We start from the raw sequence: 17,219 nt of genomic DNA on the forward strand, positions 1-17,219 counted from the left end.
TGGGTCATGCATGGGAGACTGGAGAGGGGTGGGGGGAAGGCAGTGAGTCTGACTTCTTTAGTGAATGGACGGGAGACCTGCCCCTGGCCCTCAGCACCTCTCCCCAACTGCTGTATCACACTGCAGTTGTCTCTTGGTGATGCAGATTTCTTCACTCTCAAAACGGAGACTTGAGGAATGTCCGCCTGCCTGGCGGAACAATCCACCTGCCCCGTGTAACAGTGCGTATCAAAGAGCTGTGTAAGGCCCTTTCCGTACATTAGGCACACAATCCAGTCTTCAGCTGGCCTGACCAACTCAGTCAGTAGGGCAGCACTCGACCTACTTAAGCTCTCGTCATACACGCTTCTGAATTGCCCACTGGGTCACATATTGCTTACACGTTTGACCACAACCCCTTGACATTAGGGGCTGTGCTGTTCTAGGGGTCTGAAGCTTGTATGAAGGTGGCAATGCCAGTCAAGAGGACTTTGTGCCACTGCTGGGTTCCTGACTCACTGGTTGTATGTTGCATCTCACCTTAAATGCACCTGGGCGCTTGATTACTTACAGGAAAACCCTGGAATGAATTCCTTCACAAACTGAAGTTTTCTTTTACAAGATGAACCATCCTCTGATTTGTAAATGGGGATTTTCATATTTCACTTTTTCTTAAACGGGTGCCGAGGGAGAGTAGAGAATCTTAGAAACAGCCATTCATTCCACAGATATTCCTGGAGCCCCTCGCATGTGCCAACCCCTGTGCCAAGCACTGGGAGACACAGTAGAGAACAGAAGAGCCAGGCTCCTGGGTGCTCAGAGGGTCAGGCCCTGCAGTTCCACGTCAGCCCTGCTAAAGGCAGGGTCCTCTTTCCTGCCTGCTGCCTGAAGCTTCCAAACCTCCCTCAGAACTAGCTCACCTGCCATCTCAGCTTTCCTTCCTTGCCCTCCATTTAAAAATAGAATCCAATAATCAAAAACTGCCTGGTCTTCAAAATGCACCCTGCCCCCACAGGAAATGCCAACAAATTCAACATGGGCAGAGTTTTGTGTTTTCCTTTCCCTCTCAGCCTGGGCTGTCCCTGCAGCATTTCTGGCAGATACTGGTGTTAGTAGTTCAGAATTCAGAGCAGTTGGCCGCCAGGAATGAGATCGTGGCCATTTGGAAAGGTTTAGGGAGAAGTCACACAGAGTGGAATTTGGAGTTCGTGTTTATCTCAACTGTAACTTTCCAGAAAGCTGGGATACCCGATTCCAATAAAAGCCTCCTCAAATATTTTTGGAGGCATTGTGATGGTGCTGGGTTGTATGGATGGAGGTGTTTTTTTCCTGGTTTGAGGAATTGTGTTTAGTTACTAGTAAAAATTGTGTGCCATTTGTGAGCCCATATCTGGTTTCTAAGGGGTGAGCCACGGGCAGGTGAGAGACACAGTGGAACGACTGGGTTACGAGGTAGAACTCAGCAGGGCCTCCGTAGGGCAGGGAAGCCTGGCCTCCTCGTTCAGGACTGAACTTTTCCTACGACACCTGGGGCCATAGGGGCTGAAGCTCAGAATCTTCCGGTTTCGTTTCACTCCAAGGTTCTGCCGGGCCCTCGGCAGGGTAGAAGGGGACCAAGCTGACTCAGAGAGCCATGGAGACAGCGCTGTCAGCCAGGGGAGCCCCAGCCAGAGTGAGCTGCCTGCCTGCTGCACACCTGCCAGCGGCTGAGAGATCGTTAACCCAATGGTCCAGCAGAGGGGCCAGTGCACAGCCCAAACCTCTGGCTCCAGGGCCTGGGACAGGGAGCAAGGCACTGGGAAGTTCCTGGAGACCAACCTGAGCCCAGCCTTTTCTATTCTTTTTAAGAATTATTTCTATCAGTCCAATGTTTTCAGTTACTCACATTCATTTATTCCATTCAACATATATTGATTAATCACCCACTTTGTGCCAACGATTATGCTCCATGATTTACAGAAACTACCACTTTGCTTTAATTATCTCCATCTCCAAACACAGTGCCCATTTCATAGTAGTCATTCAGGGCCTAGCTGGTGCCATGATGGCTATTCTTTGTTATTAATGTGGCAGTGACAAGCACAGCTGAGACCTAGCTCCTGACCTGGAAGAGGAGGAAAGGAAAGGAATTTCTGACACCTACTATGTACTGGGTCCCGTGCCAGCTTCTGACATAACTTACTTCACTGAACAGAGGCCTGCATTCTTGCCAGGAAAACTGGCATAGAAACAAGTAATTATCACAGCTCTGGGGGCAGTAAGAGGGGCTTCAGAAAAGGCCTCACTCTAGAGGCCCCATTTGAGCTGGGCCTTAAAGACCAAGTTTACTCAGTAGAAAATTAAGAGCAAGGGAAGGGCGTTCCAGGTGGAGAAAACAGCACAGCAATGGCCCAGAAGCTTAAAATGCCTGAGTTTCATGGTTGGGTCTGTGGAGGGGAGTGTGAGGGGTGGAGTGTGGCAGGGGGTGAAGGGGCATGGCCAGAAGCTAAGAGTGGCTACCCTGTTTCCCCAAAAATAAGACCTAGCCGGACAATCAGCTCTAATGCATCTTTTGGAGCAAAAATTAATATAAGACCTGGTCATATCATATCATCATATCATACCTGGTCTTATATTATAGTAAAATAAGACTGGGTCTTACATTAGTTTTTGCTCCAAAAGACGCATTAGAGCTGCTTGTCCGGCTAGGTCTTATTTTGGGGGAAACAGAGTAAAGAGGGTGGTGCATTGGCAGCTTCTTGGTTTCATCATTTCCCTAACATCCGGGCCGGTTTGCCTCCAGGACGTGACCTTGGGCAGAGTCTCTCACAAACCAGCTGGCCCTCGGAAAAGCCAGTCCTGAGCTGGATGTGTCCTCAGACTTTTCTGGCTGGTGTGCTCCAGTGCAGACCTTCTGGTTGTTTGGTTTTCTGTTCTCCTCTCCATGTCCACTGCTGCTATTCCAAGTGCACGGCTGAGGGCCCTCAGGGCTGGGTTCCCTCTCTGGGCAGGCGCTTGGTGCAGGGGAGCTTCAAAGCGCCCTTTAACACAGGCTCCAGAGCTCTAGTGAGCTCTGCACAAAGCACCATGCTCATCTACCCTCTTCCGTCTGCCTGGCAGCCTCCCTTGCAGAGAGGTGCAGGGATGTGAAGGACGGAAAGCAGGCAGCCCTCGGTTCAGAGTAGCCATTGCAGCTGCAAGGAGCACAACACAGCCAAATCCAAGTCCCTAAACTGTGCTTGAGCGCTTGTCTCACATCCTCATCTTCTCCTCCTCCACCCCTACCCCCAATAGACCCGACTGGGCTGTGATTCTGCCCCCGCTGAGGTAACGCTCAGGGGCAGCAGAGAGGATGCTGGGCAGTCAGGAGCCCTGAATCCTCTATCCTGCCATTGACTCACTTGTTGTGGGACCCCAGGCAGGTTGCTTAACCTCTCTGAGACTCTCTCTCCATCTGTGAAATAGGGCAATAGCATCCTCATTGCTGTTCCAGGGTTTGGGGGAGGTGCGGAGGACCATGGGTGAAACAGGAAACTGGCAAGCAGGACATGTGTGTGGGGAGGCAGTGCCACCAGTGATGCTTTAATCATCCCCCTGCTCCCCAGACAAAGGCCCTGCCACAAGCATGGTGGGGTCTGGTAAGAGGAGGTGTGGGCAGGGCCTGCCGTCCCCGCCCTGCTCCAGGAGGCCTCTGATGGACAAGGCTTTCTCCACTCATCAGGGGTGCTGTGGCAGCCCCCCAGGTGAAAGGTGAGGGGTGAAGTCTGGGCCTGGGGTCTGGAGCAGCACCCGGGCTCCCACCACAATGGGACTGTTTGCCCGAATGCCACCCCTCGAGACCTGCACTGCAGTCCTCACGTCGGATCCACCTGAGGTGCTGGGGGCCTGGCCTCTGCCACCTCTGGCCTCGCTGCTGGGCTCAGCTCCACCACCTCTCCCTAAGTCCAAACACGGCCAAGGGGCCCCAGCCCACCTGGAAGCCAAGATGGTGGGCAGGCGGTGGCTTCCCAGGGCCCTGGTCTGGGTGTGGGGAGCAGAGAAGCGCACTGGTTTAACCCTCCACTTAATCACTTGTTCAGTTATTTGCCAAATATGTTCTTTAAAAAGATGACAGGGCACACATACGTATGTGAGGAATTATTAAGACATTATAGTTGAGGAACCAAAGAAAACGCATTTTAAAAAGCACCCTCCCAGGCCAGTTATGTAACAGTGTCGGACAGCAAAACACCCCAGAGACAGTGGCCACTGAGAGTGCGACAGGTGCCACACTGCAGGGGTGGGAGCGACCCAGAGGGTTGTGCACAGAGTGGTGTGGCTGGGTGAACTGCAGGGGATGAGCAGTGCCTCGGTTTCCCTCCTGTGCAGCGAGCAGCGCAGCGTTCCCCAACGGGGCTCACCCAGCTTTGGGCAGCTAACGCTTACGGAAGGCTTGCCAGGCCCTGTACACAGATTAGCTCACTCAGTCCTCAAAGTTACCCCATGAGGCAGGAACCATCATTATCCTCACTTTACAGAGCAAACCTGGGTAAGGAGAGGTACGTCCACATGCCCAGAGCACACGGCTTTTAAGTGGCAGAGTTGGGACTGGAACTCAAGCTCAGAGAGGAGGCGACACTCACAGACAGGGTCCAGAGCAGCCTCCACCAAAGCCACCTGCGGCTGGCAGAGGAGGCCTAGATTCTCCTGAGGAAGAGCTAGACCTGGCGATTGGCTAGGGGAAGGCACGTTTTAGAACAGAACTTCTGGGGCCAGCGCGTGACAGCAATGGTGGCAGCCAAGAGCTGGCTTGGGGTGAGGGTCAACAGTCTGGTTCTTTCCCCACTCTCTTCCAGCATCTCCCATGTAGTGTGAAAAGGCTTTTCTCCATCCCATGGAAGGTCCTATGACCTCATATCCTCAAGACCCTCTGCCTCCCCAACCTTCCCTGCATAAAAATCCTGCCATTCTCTCAGGTGAGGTCAGAGGCCAAGACTGTCCAGCGGGCCCCTCTCAGCCTCACACATTCTGGTTGTCTGGCTGGCAGCCCCTGTCCCAGCCCTGGATCCTGGGAAAGTCAGTGGAGCTGGGCAGAGCAAAGGGAGGACGAAAAGACGGAGGGAGACCCAGGGCGGGGGGTGACCACAGGAACACAATGGCCTTTTGCTCTCTCCCAGCCCCTGAGTCTGAGGCAGCCAAGCAAGGGCAGGGAGAGTTCCACTGCATTTGGTGGGGGCTCTGGACTCCACCTTCCAACACAGACCTAAGGCCCTGCCACCACCTTCACATAGAGCAGGAGCTTTTCCCTGGAGGACACCTCCAAGGCACTGGACTGACCTGTGCCGCTCCTCAGAAGCTCCTCTCTACAAGCTCTTCCCTTTCTCCTGGATGTACCGCTTAACGCTCCCCTGCTGGGAAGCCTGGGACCTGCTCAGAAGAACCATGGTTGGAGGATCTGGGTCTATACTTGTCCCATCATTTGCGGGGGCGGGGGGGGGGGGAGAGAGAGAGAGAGAGAGAGAGAGAGAGACACCTTGGCAGTATTCAGGAAACTCTTCCAGGGCAGGGCAAGAGCTCAAGCCTTGAGGTCATGGACCTCAGAGTCCATACGGATGAGCTCCAGATCTCAGCAAACGCCCCTCTGACTTGCTGTGTAACTTTGGGCAATGTCTCCCCCTCTCTGAACCTTGTGCAAAATGAGGAACAAGGCTAAGTTAGCTTCTTCAAGTTGGTCTTGGAGGATATCTAGGGCTCCTCAGAGAAGGCTTTGGGGAGTATACAGCATCCCAGGGGAGGCCCAATGGGCAAGGCTCTGGCCCCCACCCCTAGTTAGAGCAGCTCTGCTCCTGTCTGTTTTCTAACTGGACTGTGTGTTGGCTTTTGTTGACAAAATGGTCTAAATACTTGGGAACAGTTCTGGAGGATTTCTATGGTGCTATCCAGCTGCAATACTCTAGGGGTAGATATTTGCTCCATGTGGCACGATTCTGGGCTATTCCAGGCTGAGGCCCCTGGGCACAGTCAGGACAGAAAGGAAAACTGCTCTCCCTCAGCTGGCGTGGCCCAGGAGTAGGGGCAGACTGTCCCTAGAGCACAGGGGACAGCTGGGAAAAGGGTCCAGGTACACTTCTCTCGCAGTCTGGAAGCTGCTCCAGCCTGTTGATCCTTCCTGCCCTTCTCCACTCACCCAAAACTTCCCAAAGGAAGTGGCTTTTTCTTTAAAGCAAGGGAGACTAAAGACCCTGAAGCCACAGCCTTGGTGGGGGTGGGGTGTGGGAAGGGGCAGCTCAGCCCCTGGGACTGAGTACAACCTGGAGAGAACCAAGTGGATCTGTGGCCTGTTTCCAAGGAACAATTAGCTGAATAACTGTCCAATCTCTGCTAGGCTTTGTAGAGGTGTGGGTTCAGCTTGGGAGAGACCAGGCAGCCCCTCGCTCCAAAGACGTTGGCCACGGAGGCAGGAAGACAGCCGTAGCCATTCACTCAGCAATTTCACTGCTAGGAATTCAACCCAAGAAGCTATTACAGAAAGAAAAGGCTACCTGCATAAAGATGAGCACTGTGGCATTACTCAAAGCAGCCCCCAACGGGGAATCACCCAGCTACTCAGCAATAGGGGCAGTAATTATAGAACATCCACCAAATGGGATGCGTATTGTGCACCCACTAAAATTAGCACGTGAAGGCTATGTGTAAACATGGACACATTGATGATATCATTTTAACAAAAGGGAAGCAGTTTGGCACAGACCAATTTATTTCCTTCCTTTTCCCTACAAAAGGGATGACAAAGAACTGCAGGGGAACCTGCACAAAGGAAGAGTTAGGTTAGCGCAGTTGGACCATGAATGACTTGTTGTCTTAGTCATTGAATAAATAGTTATCGAGTGTTTACTATGTGCTGGGTCCGGTGCTGGGGGCTGAGGATGGAGCAGTGAATGAGAACACATTTCCTGCTTTCCATGTAAAGTTTCCAATCGAATGCTATATTCTTTTTCCCTACATGTCCTTCAAAGTTCTCATAGCATCATCTTTCAATACAAAATAGCTGGTGAGGGAAATAAGTGAGGAAAGGTGCTCTTCTCCTGGGTAATGTATTTCACTCCTGGTATTAGAACCACTTCCAGCTGGATTACACACATGTTAGAAGAAAGTCCCAATGTAAATGTGGTAGTGACATTTTGGTCTTATAATGTTTCCTTTGAAGCAAAAAAAAAAAAAAAAAATTAAATCCACGTTCAAAAAGAGGAAAAAAGTTAGGACTTGTTACTAATCTCGCAGCTGAATAATTAAGTGTGCCTAAATCTGAAAGTAGCAAGCTAAATTATGCAGTGCCAAAAGTGACAACGCTTATACCTACACCCTCCCATCTATAGCGGCATGGTTTTAGCTGTATAGCTGAAATATGCTGCCAGAAAACCTAATAAAAGGAAGCAAAAATATTTCTGTTTATATCAAGCTGCCATTTGAGAAAGACTTTCAAATATGTTCTTCCCTATGTGTAAGTCTGACAGCAGTTGCATAATTAAAACCCCAAGTGGAGAGTTTCCTTTTAATCTTTTCAAAGTAAACCAGTAAAACATCCTTTAGGATGTCAAATGATAGATTAATACTCTTTGGATTGCTTAAATATTTTTGAGCTAGAGCACTGCCTCCGAGAATATTGCTTAGTACTAAATGAACACAAGCTGCAATCTTTCTCTCTAGGAGTTCACAGGGGATGTAGATAACGACACGCCAAAGGCCACACGTGCATATATAATGAGTTATGCTTGTCTTGCATTTTGTTCAATAGAGGGACAAGTAAAAGGACACAATGACATGAAAACAAACTTGATTTCAACCCCTTGGGGATAGGTCACATAGCATAAGTGGGAGAAATAATAATTACCCAGGATTTTAGTTCAGTGGAAGCAATCAATTGAATAATTTAGACCACAAGGTGGATTTTTATTTTGCTTGAGCTATTCAGGTTGACTTTCTATACAGGCTTAGCTACTGCTGAACAATCACTGGCAATTTTCTCACTGGTTCTGTGCCATGTAGACACAGAAGTGGCCTAGCTCTGGATGTGGGGCTCTGCTCAAGCCAAATGTCAGGACAAATATTGCGTCTCCTCATGGTGTTCCATCTAACCCTCAGGACTCACAGCCACACCTGAACTTTTCCTCTACGCCTCCCTCTCGCTGAAGGCCCATTCCTGTTCTTTCTCCCCATCCCCTACACACACATGCAAAAGGAGGCTGAAGGAGAGCAAGTGGCTTCTGTCCTTGGACCAGCATTTACCAGACGGTCTCCCACTTGTTAGCCTTCCAGCCTCTGACCTTCTTGGTTAGATCTTGTCTTCCCAGATATCTAAGACCTGCCAGATGCTCTTGGTCAGTATAACCTCTAAGATAAGTCTGTTCCTTTGAGTTTTCTCTGGACTTAATCAGTTGTTGGCCTGATAACAGATCAGTCTTTCTGCCCAGCCCTCTTTTCGCCTCTTCTCCTCTCCCCTACTCTCCCCTCCCCTCCCCTCTCCTCCCCTCCCCTCTTCTCCTCTCTCTCTCTCTCTCTCTCTCTCTCTCTCTCTCTCTCTCTCTCACACACACACACACACACATTAGTAAATACTTCAGTCTCAAACAAGAATGTGACTACCAATTATACGCATGAAATCTGTAGAACAAACATTGCCTAACTTGCATTCTAAACCCAGCTAAACACATAATTAACTGTGAGTTGAGACAAGTCTCCTAACACTGCATCACATGGGATTGGATGAGAGGCTCCCTCCTTGTTCTAATCATCTTTAGTAAGGATAGCCAAGGTATGCCACCAACGGCCCATACTGGAATGTGCTTTAACCTTTGCCTTGTAGAATAAACTTTAACTTTTCAAAATATAGCCCCGGATCTGACATGCACAATACATCATATTTATGGAATGAATGAAGGAAGGGTTTCTATACTAAACTCTAAATGAGTCATTTAGCTGGGTCTACACAATACACACACACACACACACACACACACACACACACACACACACAGAAAAATGTCCACACTGTTGCATGGACCATTCACGCGCTGACATTCACTGATCAAATAAAGCTGAGTGCCTGCTAATTTTCCTCTTCACTGGAAGAGGATCCTGACGGTCCATTTTGGACTCTTTGGCTCCCTGAGTTGCTGAATCCATAAAAGCTGAATCCAGTAATAATGATAATTGTCTCAGGGCATTTAAGGGGAAGGAACTATATAAGCAGAAGAAAAACTGACATAAGTAAGTCTTTATTTAAATGTCATCCAAGTGCATTTTGCAAGAGAAGGCTGAAATGACAATCGTGCTATTTTGGAATTCAGCAGAACTTATCTGACCAATTTGAACCACTACCCCAGACCATGACAGCGGGTAGATAACAGACAGAGACGCTGCTACGTGTGCTACTATCTTGGTACCCCTGCAAAAGGCTAGTTCAATGCTGAGCTGTCCACAAGCTAGTTCTGGTCTTAGTGTAGCTCCCTCAGAGATGAATGTTTTCCTGTAGCAGATTTTGGAAACAATGTGCTGGGTCATTCGTAACACAGCCACATGCTTCAGCCCTCCTACACTGCTTGCCTACATCCAAAAACACAAATCAAGAAAGAGAACATAGTTCCTTTTCCACTTGACTAAAGAACAGCCATTCCTGCCAGGAGATTAAAGGCTGGGGCTTGGAACAATTTGCCAATACACTGCCTTGATTTTGTGCAAAGAGCTGAGGGAAACTTTAGAAGCTGTGGCTGGGCAGTGAATGAAGAAATTGATAGGAGTTCATCAGAGAGACAAAGAGACCATAGGTCACTGGAATGGGGCTCCATCTGGATAAACTCACAGCCCATAGGGGAAGAGGGCACTGCTTTCGCTTTGCCTTTGGGTTTTGTCACTGGGAGAGAAATGCTGTGGCTGCCCAATATGTGCACAGGTGTGCCTCTAGGTGGAAGAGAGCAAAAGGGTGTTTACAAGAGGAAGAGTGCAAATCAATAATGAGCTATGAACACATGATGTCATCCTCCAAGACTAAGCATCCGTAGTACTTTTAAAGCACTTAAAAAAACTCTAGTTGCTATAGCAACTTGATGCAGCGCTTAAAAGGGGATTTTTTTCTGATGGGGTCATTTTATATCTTCAATCACCATAACAACATGATATAGCTTTTAAAGCCTATTTTTATCCAATTTGTGTGTGTTTTGGAATTGGGCCATATTTGCCTTTTTTATTTAAAGTAATCATATAAAGCATGACACATGAAAAATCCCTGAAGGAAAGGAAGCCGTTTAGTAGACTATACATACACAGTCAGAGAGACCTTTCTGTCTGCTCTATCCTGCACATGGCTGCCGTCTTCCTGCCTCCCAGCAGCCATCCCATCTGACGATGGCTTATGCTGGTCAGTTAGTCCATGTCTCTGTCTCTAAGCAGCGTATCAAGCCAGCTCAGAAGCCACCCAAGGGAAGGTGTGTCTATGAAATACCTCACTTCTCAGCCATCCAGCCTCTTCCTCCAAAACCACCACCAGGACACAGTGCCTTGGGGTGACTAGCGGTCCCACCAGTCAAATGCCTTCTCCTATCCTCCAAGCAGGAGTGGATGGGACACACATAAAATCTTGCCCAAGTGAAAATCTTGTATAAGTTATGCACTCTGTACAGTAACTGGGAAGGAGGTCTGTTTCACGTGACACCCAGGGCCCAGGGAGAGAGGAGGGGATTGGGAAAGTAGGTGAGAGGACAAGAAGAGATGGTAGATGTGGAATGTGGAGCAGTGGTGGCTCCAGGATCCCTACAGGAGATGCTCAGAGGAGGGATGAAAGTGGGAGAAGGGGGGAGCTTCAAGGAGTATTTACAAAGCATTTTTTGCAAGATTGTGAAACCATGAACTGTTTATGCCAAAAAACAGGGAGAAGGGATGATGGATAGTATAGAGAAACTACCATTCCCCCCACCCCAGCTACCCCTTGGTGCAACTATTGGTTGGAAAGAATGATAAGGTAACAAAGAGAGGTGAAGAAATTGAAGGAGACGATGGTGGCGGGGAGGCGAGGAGACGGGTAGAAAGCCAAGGGGGGGGGGGCAAAACAAGAGTGGCTGAAGTCCTGGCCTCCAAGTCTCACGGGCTTTTCTTTGAGGAGGGGGCGGTGTAGACTGTAGGGGAAGCGTGTGGGAAGGCGATCTCGCAAAAAGATTTGGGAGAAAGTGGTCGCCTTTCCTTGGGCAAAAGGGCTAGAGGTTGTTGAGGGGAGAACGCATGGAAAAAGGGGGGGGGGAAGAGAGAGGGAGAGGGAGGAAGGGAGGTGGAAAGGGGAAAGGGAGAGAGAAAGGGGAGATAAAAAAGCTGTGAGTGGCGGTGAAGAGAGAAGGTGCTTTCCAAATCATTTGTAAAAGGAAACTGAGACCCAGGGGGTGTGAGAACTAGGAGGGCAGCCGCAGGCCTTTGGCACATGTGCTCACAGGAGGAGAAAACTGAGGCGCACAGAGGTTCGGAGCTGGCAAGTGCTGGAGCGCGGGCGACCCCCGGGTCTGCCCAGTGCCTGCGTGAGAGTTCTCCCCATTTGGCCGCACTGCCAGGCGAGTCACCGCTGGGTGAGCGCCAGGATGGCCCTTTCACGCCACCTTCCGCGTCGAAATCCAGTTAAGAGAGAAGGGCAGGAGGAGGGGGACGGGAGGACAGGAGAGGATGAGACTAAAGTAGGCAATGGGATATTAGAAGAGAAGGGGGAGCGGAGAGACGCGGCCCCAGCCGCCGAACAGCAGAAAGGGCGGCAGGTGAAAGGCGCGGAGAGGAAACGCGCGCGGGGCGCGCCGCTCACCTATGGTTGATACCACTGTGCCCACGAAGTAGAAGGCTCCGGGGAAGTCCCAGCGCGGGCGTAGCGCATCGGCCCGGACGCCGGCTGCCAGCGCGGCCTCGTAGTGCCGGAGGAAGGCGCGCAGCTCCGGCTCGGCTACGCCGTGCGCCGCGCTGAAGTTGCGCAGCGTGGCGCCCCAGCGCGCCCGCGCCTCCGCTTCGCCCGGGCTCTCCAGCGCCGAGAAGACTGTGGCGCCTGCCACCAGGTAGAGGCCGATGAGCGCTGCCAGCAGCACGAAGCGGCCCGTGTCCTCGTTGAGGTGCGAGCGGCGACAGCAGCAGCAGCAGCAGGAGGGGCGCGGCAGGCGGCGGCGGCAGCGGCGGGGCGGGGGCCGAGGGCTGCGGGAGGACATGGTCCGGAGCTCAGCCCCAGGGCCGGGGCGGCGCTCGTGGCCCGGGCCGCGACATCCCCCCCACGGGAGCAGAAGCGTGAGGATGGTGGCCAGTGGTCGGGGGGCGCCGCGGAGCCCCTCGCCGCCTTCCCAGAGCCCGGACGGCTGGATGCCTCCGCCTCCTCCTCGGCGCTCAGGCCGCACACGGGTCCCGCGGCCCTTCCAGCGCCCGGGCTGGGGCGCTCCTCTCCCCGCCCCGACGCCTCGCGGGCTCCCGCGTCTCCTCACCCGCCGCCCTCGGGCGCGGGGGTCTGATGCTAGGCCCCTGCCTTCTGGTGGCTGGCGTCCGCGGGGCCGCGGGCCTCATACTCCTCTCCAGACAGGCCGCGGGCTGCGGGAGGGGCGGCTGTAGAGCCCGGGCGCCTAGGACTGGGACGCGGCAGCAGAGCACAAAGAGAGGCCCCGGGGGCGTCCCATGAGGCGCTCCCGGCTCTGCGGCTCCCAGGCTCCGGATGCACAAGCAGTCCAGCTCCCGCCCCCGGGCCTGAGTTAGCGGCGTCGGCTTCGGAGCCTCAGAACCGAGCCGAGTCAGGGGAAGCGCTCCCTTTCCATCTCTAGCCGGAGAGCCGCCCGGCACAGAGAGGCGGAGTCACTGGCGCCCGGGGCGGGGTGTTGGGGTTGGGGGGAGTAAGGAAGGGAGGAAAGGGGTGGGGAGTTGGGCTGCTGCGACTCCTCCGGGTCGTTCTGGCGGCACAAATGCGGGGCACGGAAGCAGGTGTCCGGACTGCAGTGCTGGCTACCACCCCACCGGGGAACCCCGTTCGGCCCCTCCCTGCACTTCGGTTCCAGAATCCCTCCCTTATCTCGAACCTGCCGCCAAACTTTGCTCAACTTGATGGTGCCCTGCGGTCTCAGGGGCTGGGGCCTGCACAATACGACTCCACCGACACGGGGTTTCTCTGGCTCCAGTCTGAAGTTTAAGTTCCCTCTTACTCGCTTCTTTCTGGATCCATCCGCAGCGCCAGGTCTCAGATGGTTCTTTTGGGGAAATGATCCCGCTTGGAAAGGAGTGGGGGTGGGGTCACTCGGCTCCGGCGACCCAGGTATGAGGGCGTCTCCCCCGCCTCTCGACTGAGCGGGCGGCCAGCGTCAGCACCGCGGACAGCGCATCTGTGCCGCAGCCGCGGGGCAGGAGGCTCTAGGGCTGCGGGGCCCGCGGCGCCCCGCGAGGCCGGTCACCCTGCAGGACTGTGCTCCCCAAACGCACTGTTTCCCTTTCTACGTGCTGCGTGTCTCCCCAGTCGGAGGCAGGTGGGATCGCTGAAGCAGCGTGCTGACAGGGCGGGGATGCTGCAGAATGGAGACAGGAGGAGTCTAGAGCAAGTAGGGAACCAACGTGCCACCAGAGGAGGAAGCGTTTAGGCCCACGGTCTGCTTGGATCTCCTCTGGCCGGTTTAGCTCCCTGGCACCTCCAGCCCAGCGTTGGGGAGTCTGGATGAGAACCTGGCTGCGACAGGGTGGGTAGAGGAAATGTAAGGGGAGCTAGCTGGCTGGCTCCCCTCCATCCAGGCTGGAGGAGGGGAGGATGGGGTGCTCTTGAGCGCCGGGGGAAATCGTCACCCTTTCTGCCCTTCCACGACCAGGAAACACCAAGGATGCTCTTCGCTGTCGCGGAAGCTTCTCTGCCAGTGGGTCTCAGGCCGTCTTAGACTGGGCCACAAAGTTCTGTGGTGAGGACGCCCTTGGTACAGAAAGAAAACCATCCTCTTTGGACAGCTAGCCCATTCCCCTTCTACAAGAGGGGGGACCCTGATGATGATGAGATGACATAGATGACAGAAAATAAAAGATAATGTGACTGTGCTTACGTACCCTAGCTGGGTGAACTGTGGCAAAATGCAGACCTGGCCCTCCACCCTAAATACCTGGCTTCCACCATAGAAAGCACTCAAACTAAGGTTGACCCAAAGTGATGGCAGCGGCATCAGTCCCCTAAGGGTCAGGGTGCTCAAAGTGGGCCCTGAATGAGCCTCCACCACTCATGGAGCATTTTGTGGACTGGAAACCAGGGGCCTCTGACCACATGCCCCAAGTGGAGACTGGGTGTGGGGGAGGGAGCACAGAAAGCTATGGGAAAGCTGAAAGGCATCTGACTTGGGATGTTGATTTTCCCAAACCAACATACACTAGAGTCTTGAATCATCGTGGAAATGCTTCTCCAGTTTGTAGATGGAGCCAACTGGAGATGGGAGGGGACCGATGGGGAAAGACTCCACCACCAAAGTCAGAAGTTAGCTTCCTGGCACTGGGTAGCATGTGGTGAGTTTTGCAGTGATCTCCTTAGAAAGAGGCAGGGGAATCTTGGTGTGTGTGGAAGAACATCTCATCCAGGAGAAAGGGGAGCCCTCTCCTCCTTTGTTTCCAGAGCTTGGTGGGAACCTTATACAGACACAAATTATTGCCAATGCAGACTATTGTTAGTATTGGCAAAATACACTTCAACTGCTTTCTCTCTCCAAGTCTTTGCCTATCCTGGGCCCTACCCTGGTGTCAGCCAAGCCTGTTCCCCATTCCTACAATACCCCCATCTCTACAAGCTTCTGTAGGCAGGGGAGATTGTCCAGCCATGGATCTCTGGGTCTGGATTCCACTTCACTGGTCAGAAGCACTGACAGAAGCCCTGAGAAGTGTCATTCCAGGAGTTGGCTCTGGAGTTTCCAGATGCATTGACAGACCTCTCAGTGGCTTTCTTTGCTCAGACTCCCAGGGCAGGGACAGAGTGCTTCACTGCAGTGTTCCATGCCTCTAGACCAACTCCTTGCCCAGTTGGCGGAAGGCCTGCCTTGTCTTCCAGCTTGTTATTCTAGCTTGATTAGCAGTGAACCCCTGGCATCAATCTCCACTCTGAATGACCTAATCAATTTATGTAATAGCAAAATGATGAGTTCCCTGCACATAGGTACAGGTTCTTTGGGGAACCAGACCCATGATGAATGCCAATTTTGCCCACTGAATCAACATTTAAGTCACTGACTTCCAGCTAGCTGTCCTCGAAGCCTTTACCCCAGCCTGGAATTGCTCCTACAGGTTCCCAAGGATGGGGGCTTGCTAGCTCAGTGCATCCTCCCTTAGGTCCAGCTTGCCTGCACCTGCCAGACATGGTTGTAATCATGCCCATTTGATCTGATTATGTGACTGATGTCCCTAGACCACAGTCTCCAATGGCTCCCCCAAAGCTGTAAAACTTTAGTGCCATCTTTCTCCTCCTCTCTAGCTTTTCAAATATATAGCTCAGGTTAGACCTTTTATTTGTAAACTTTTCCTTTATAGGATATTTTGACTCAATCACTTTGATGCCATCATTTCAACTTGTAGATCATTTGATTCTGCTATGCTCTTGGGAACTTCAGAGAAGACACCTAAGCAGGGATGGCCTCTGTCTTTCTCTTTCTGTCTCTCTTTCTTGTTCTTTCTGTCTTTTATAAAAGAAGACACAATGGCAGGAGTGTTAACTAGGAAAATGAGGTAAGGTCAAATGCAATCAACTGGCAACTCCACTCCTAGGTATATACTCAACATAATTTAAAATATACATCATACAAAAACGTGTACATAGATGTTCACAGTGTTCACAGCAGCATTATCCGTAATAACTATTAATAAAGAGTGGAAACAGCCATATGTCCATCAACTTGTGAATGAATAACTACTATGTGATATAACCATACAATTAAATATTAAGCAAAAGAGAATGAAGGACTTATATATGCTAAAACATGAGTGAATCTTGAAAGCATTTTACTAAGTGAAAGAAGCAAGTCACAGAAGATGACATACGATTTCATCTGTATGAGATGTCCAGAGGAAGCAAATCCATAAAGACAGAAGTAACTTAGTGGTGGCTAAGGGCTGGCATATTAAAGAGGAATGGGAGTGACTGCTAACAGGTATGAGGTTTCTTTTGAAGGTGATAAAAATGTTCTACAATTGATTGTGGTGATGATGCGCATAGTTCTGACTATGCTAAAAAGCATCACATTTTATGTGCTAAATGGGTGAATTGTATGGTAGGTGAATTATATCTCAACAAACCTGTTAAAAAACAAATACAAATGCAACTAATTGAACCAATATTTTTTGGAGAAAAAAAAGAACAGAAAAGAATTTATCCCAGAGAAAAATAAAAAATAGAAACAATTTAGCTTTGCTAAAGAGAAAATTGATTATGAAATTAAAGGTGCTTGCGCCAAAAATACTTTCTCTTAAAAATTAAATGGTGTAGGTAAAATTTTGATGAAAAAATTATGCCTTCCAAGTAGCAGATTAAAAATGTCCAGGGTGCTTCTAAATGTCTTTGATCTTCCTGATGTCAGAACTCTGCTAATATTCATTGTCTGCATTACTCATTGAAAGTTAGTTGTGTAGCAGGATACCACAATGCTATGAACTGTGTGTGTGTGTGTGTGTGTGTGTGTGTGTGTGTGTGTGTGATGAGCTCTATATGCTCTGTCTTCCCACAGGAGCTTGAGGTCTGGTTGAGGAGACAAGGTATACATATATGAAGCAGTCAGGACTATGCCATAGCAGATAGGAGCTGATCACGGGAGGTCAGAGAAAGACGCGTGTGGTGAGGGCTGTAGGAGTGGGAAGAAGCTGTGGGTAGAAGGCAGGTGCAGACTGGTCCTGAAGGCCAGGTAGGGTTCATGTGGACTGGAAGAGAGGGAATTGACCTGGGTACAAATGTGGAAGCATGTTGTGTTCAAGTCACTGTGGCAAGCAGTGAGTGGATGTGGGTGAGAGGAGAGGGAAGAGTCTTTGTGTTTTATAATCCACGACCTCGTTGGCTGGCCTCTCAGCCTCTCAGTACGACTTCAGTGCATGCAATAATTGACCCCGGGAAACCCAAAGGGGAGTGCTTTTCTTCCAGAGTGAGAGTCAGACATCTAACATAGGTAGACTCAGGCCTACTGAAGCCAACTTCATGGCAAACTTCTGTCTCCCCACAGACAGCGCCACAGCGAGGGGTATCTGCCGAGGAACAGAGGGATCCGCAAGGAACATATTGGATGTAGAGTCAG

The 17,219-nt window shown here is 51.1% G+C and overlaps 1 protein-coding gene across 1 annotated transcript in view; it reads right to left on the reverse strand.

Annotated features, from left to right (window-relative positions):
• Window positions 1-13,613, reverse strand: part of KCNK12 (potassium two pore domain channel subfamily K member 12) — a 47,452-nt gene extending 33,839 nt beyond the window's left edge. Inside the window, exon 1 of the mRNA XM_019748652.2 lies at window positions 11,771-13,613. Within this exon, the coding sequence (XP_019604211.1) occupies window positions 11,771-12,161 (391 nt within the window). The 5' untranslated portion in view covers window positions 12,162-13,613. The remainder of the gene's footprint in view (window positions 1-11,770) is intronic.
• Between the last annotated feature and the right edge of the window lie 3,606 nt (window positions 13,614-17,219).

Source organism: Rhinolophus sinicus, linkage group LG05, assembly GCF_036562045.2.
Source record: "Rhinolophus sinicus isolate RSC01 linkage group LG05, ASM3656204v1, whole genome shotgun sequence".
Lineage (NCBI taxonomy): Eukaryota > Metazoa > Chordata > Mammalia > Chiroptera > Rhinolophidae > Rhinolophus > Rhinolophus sinicus.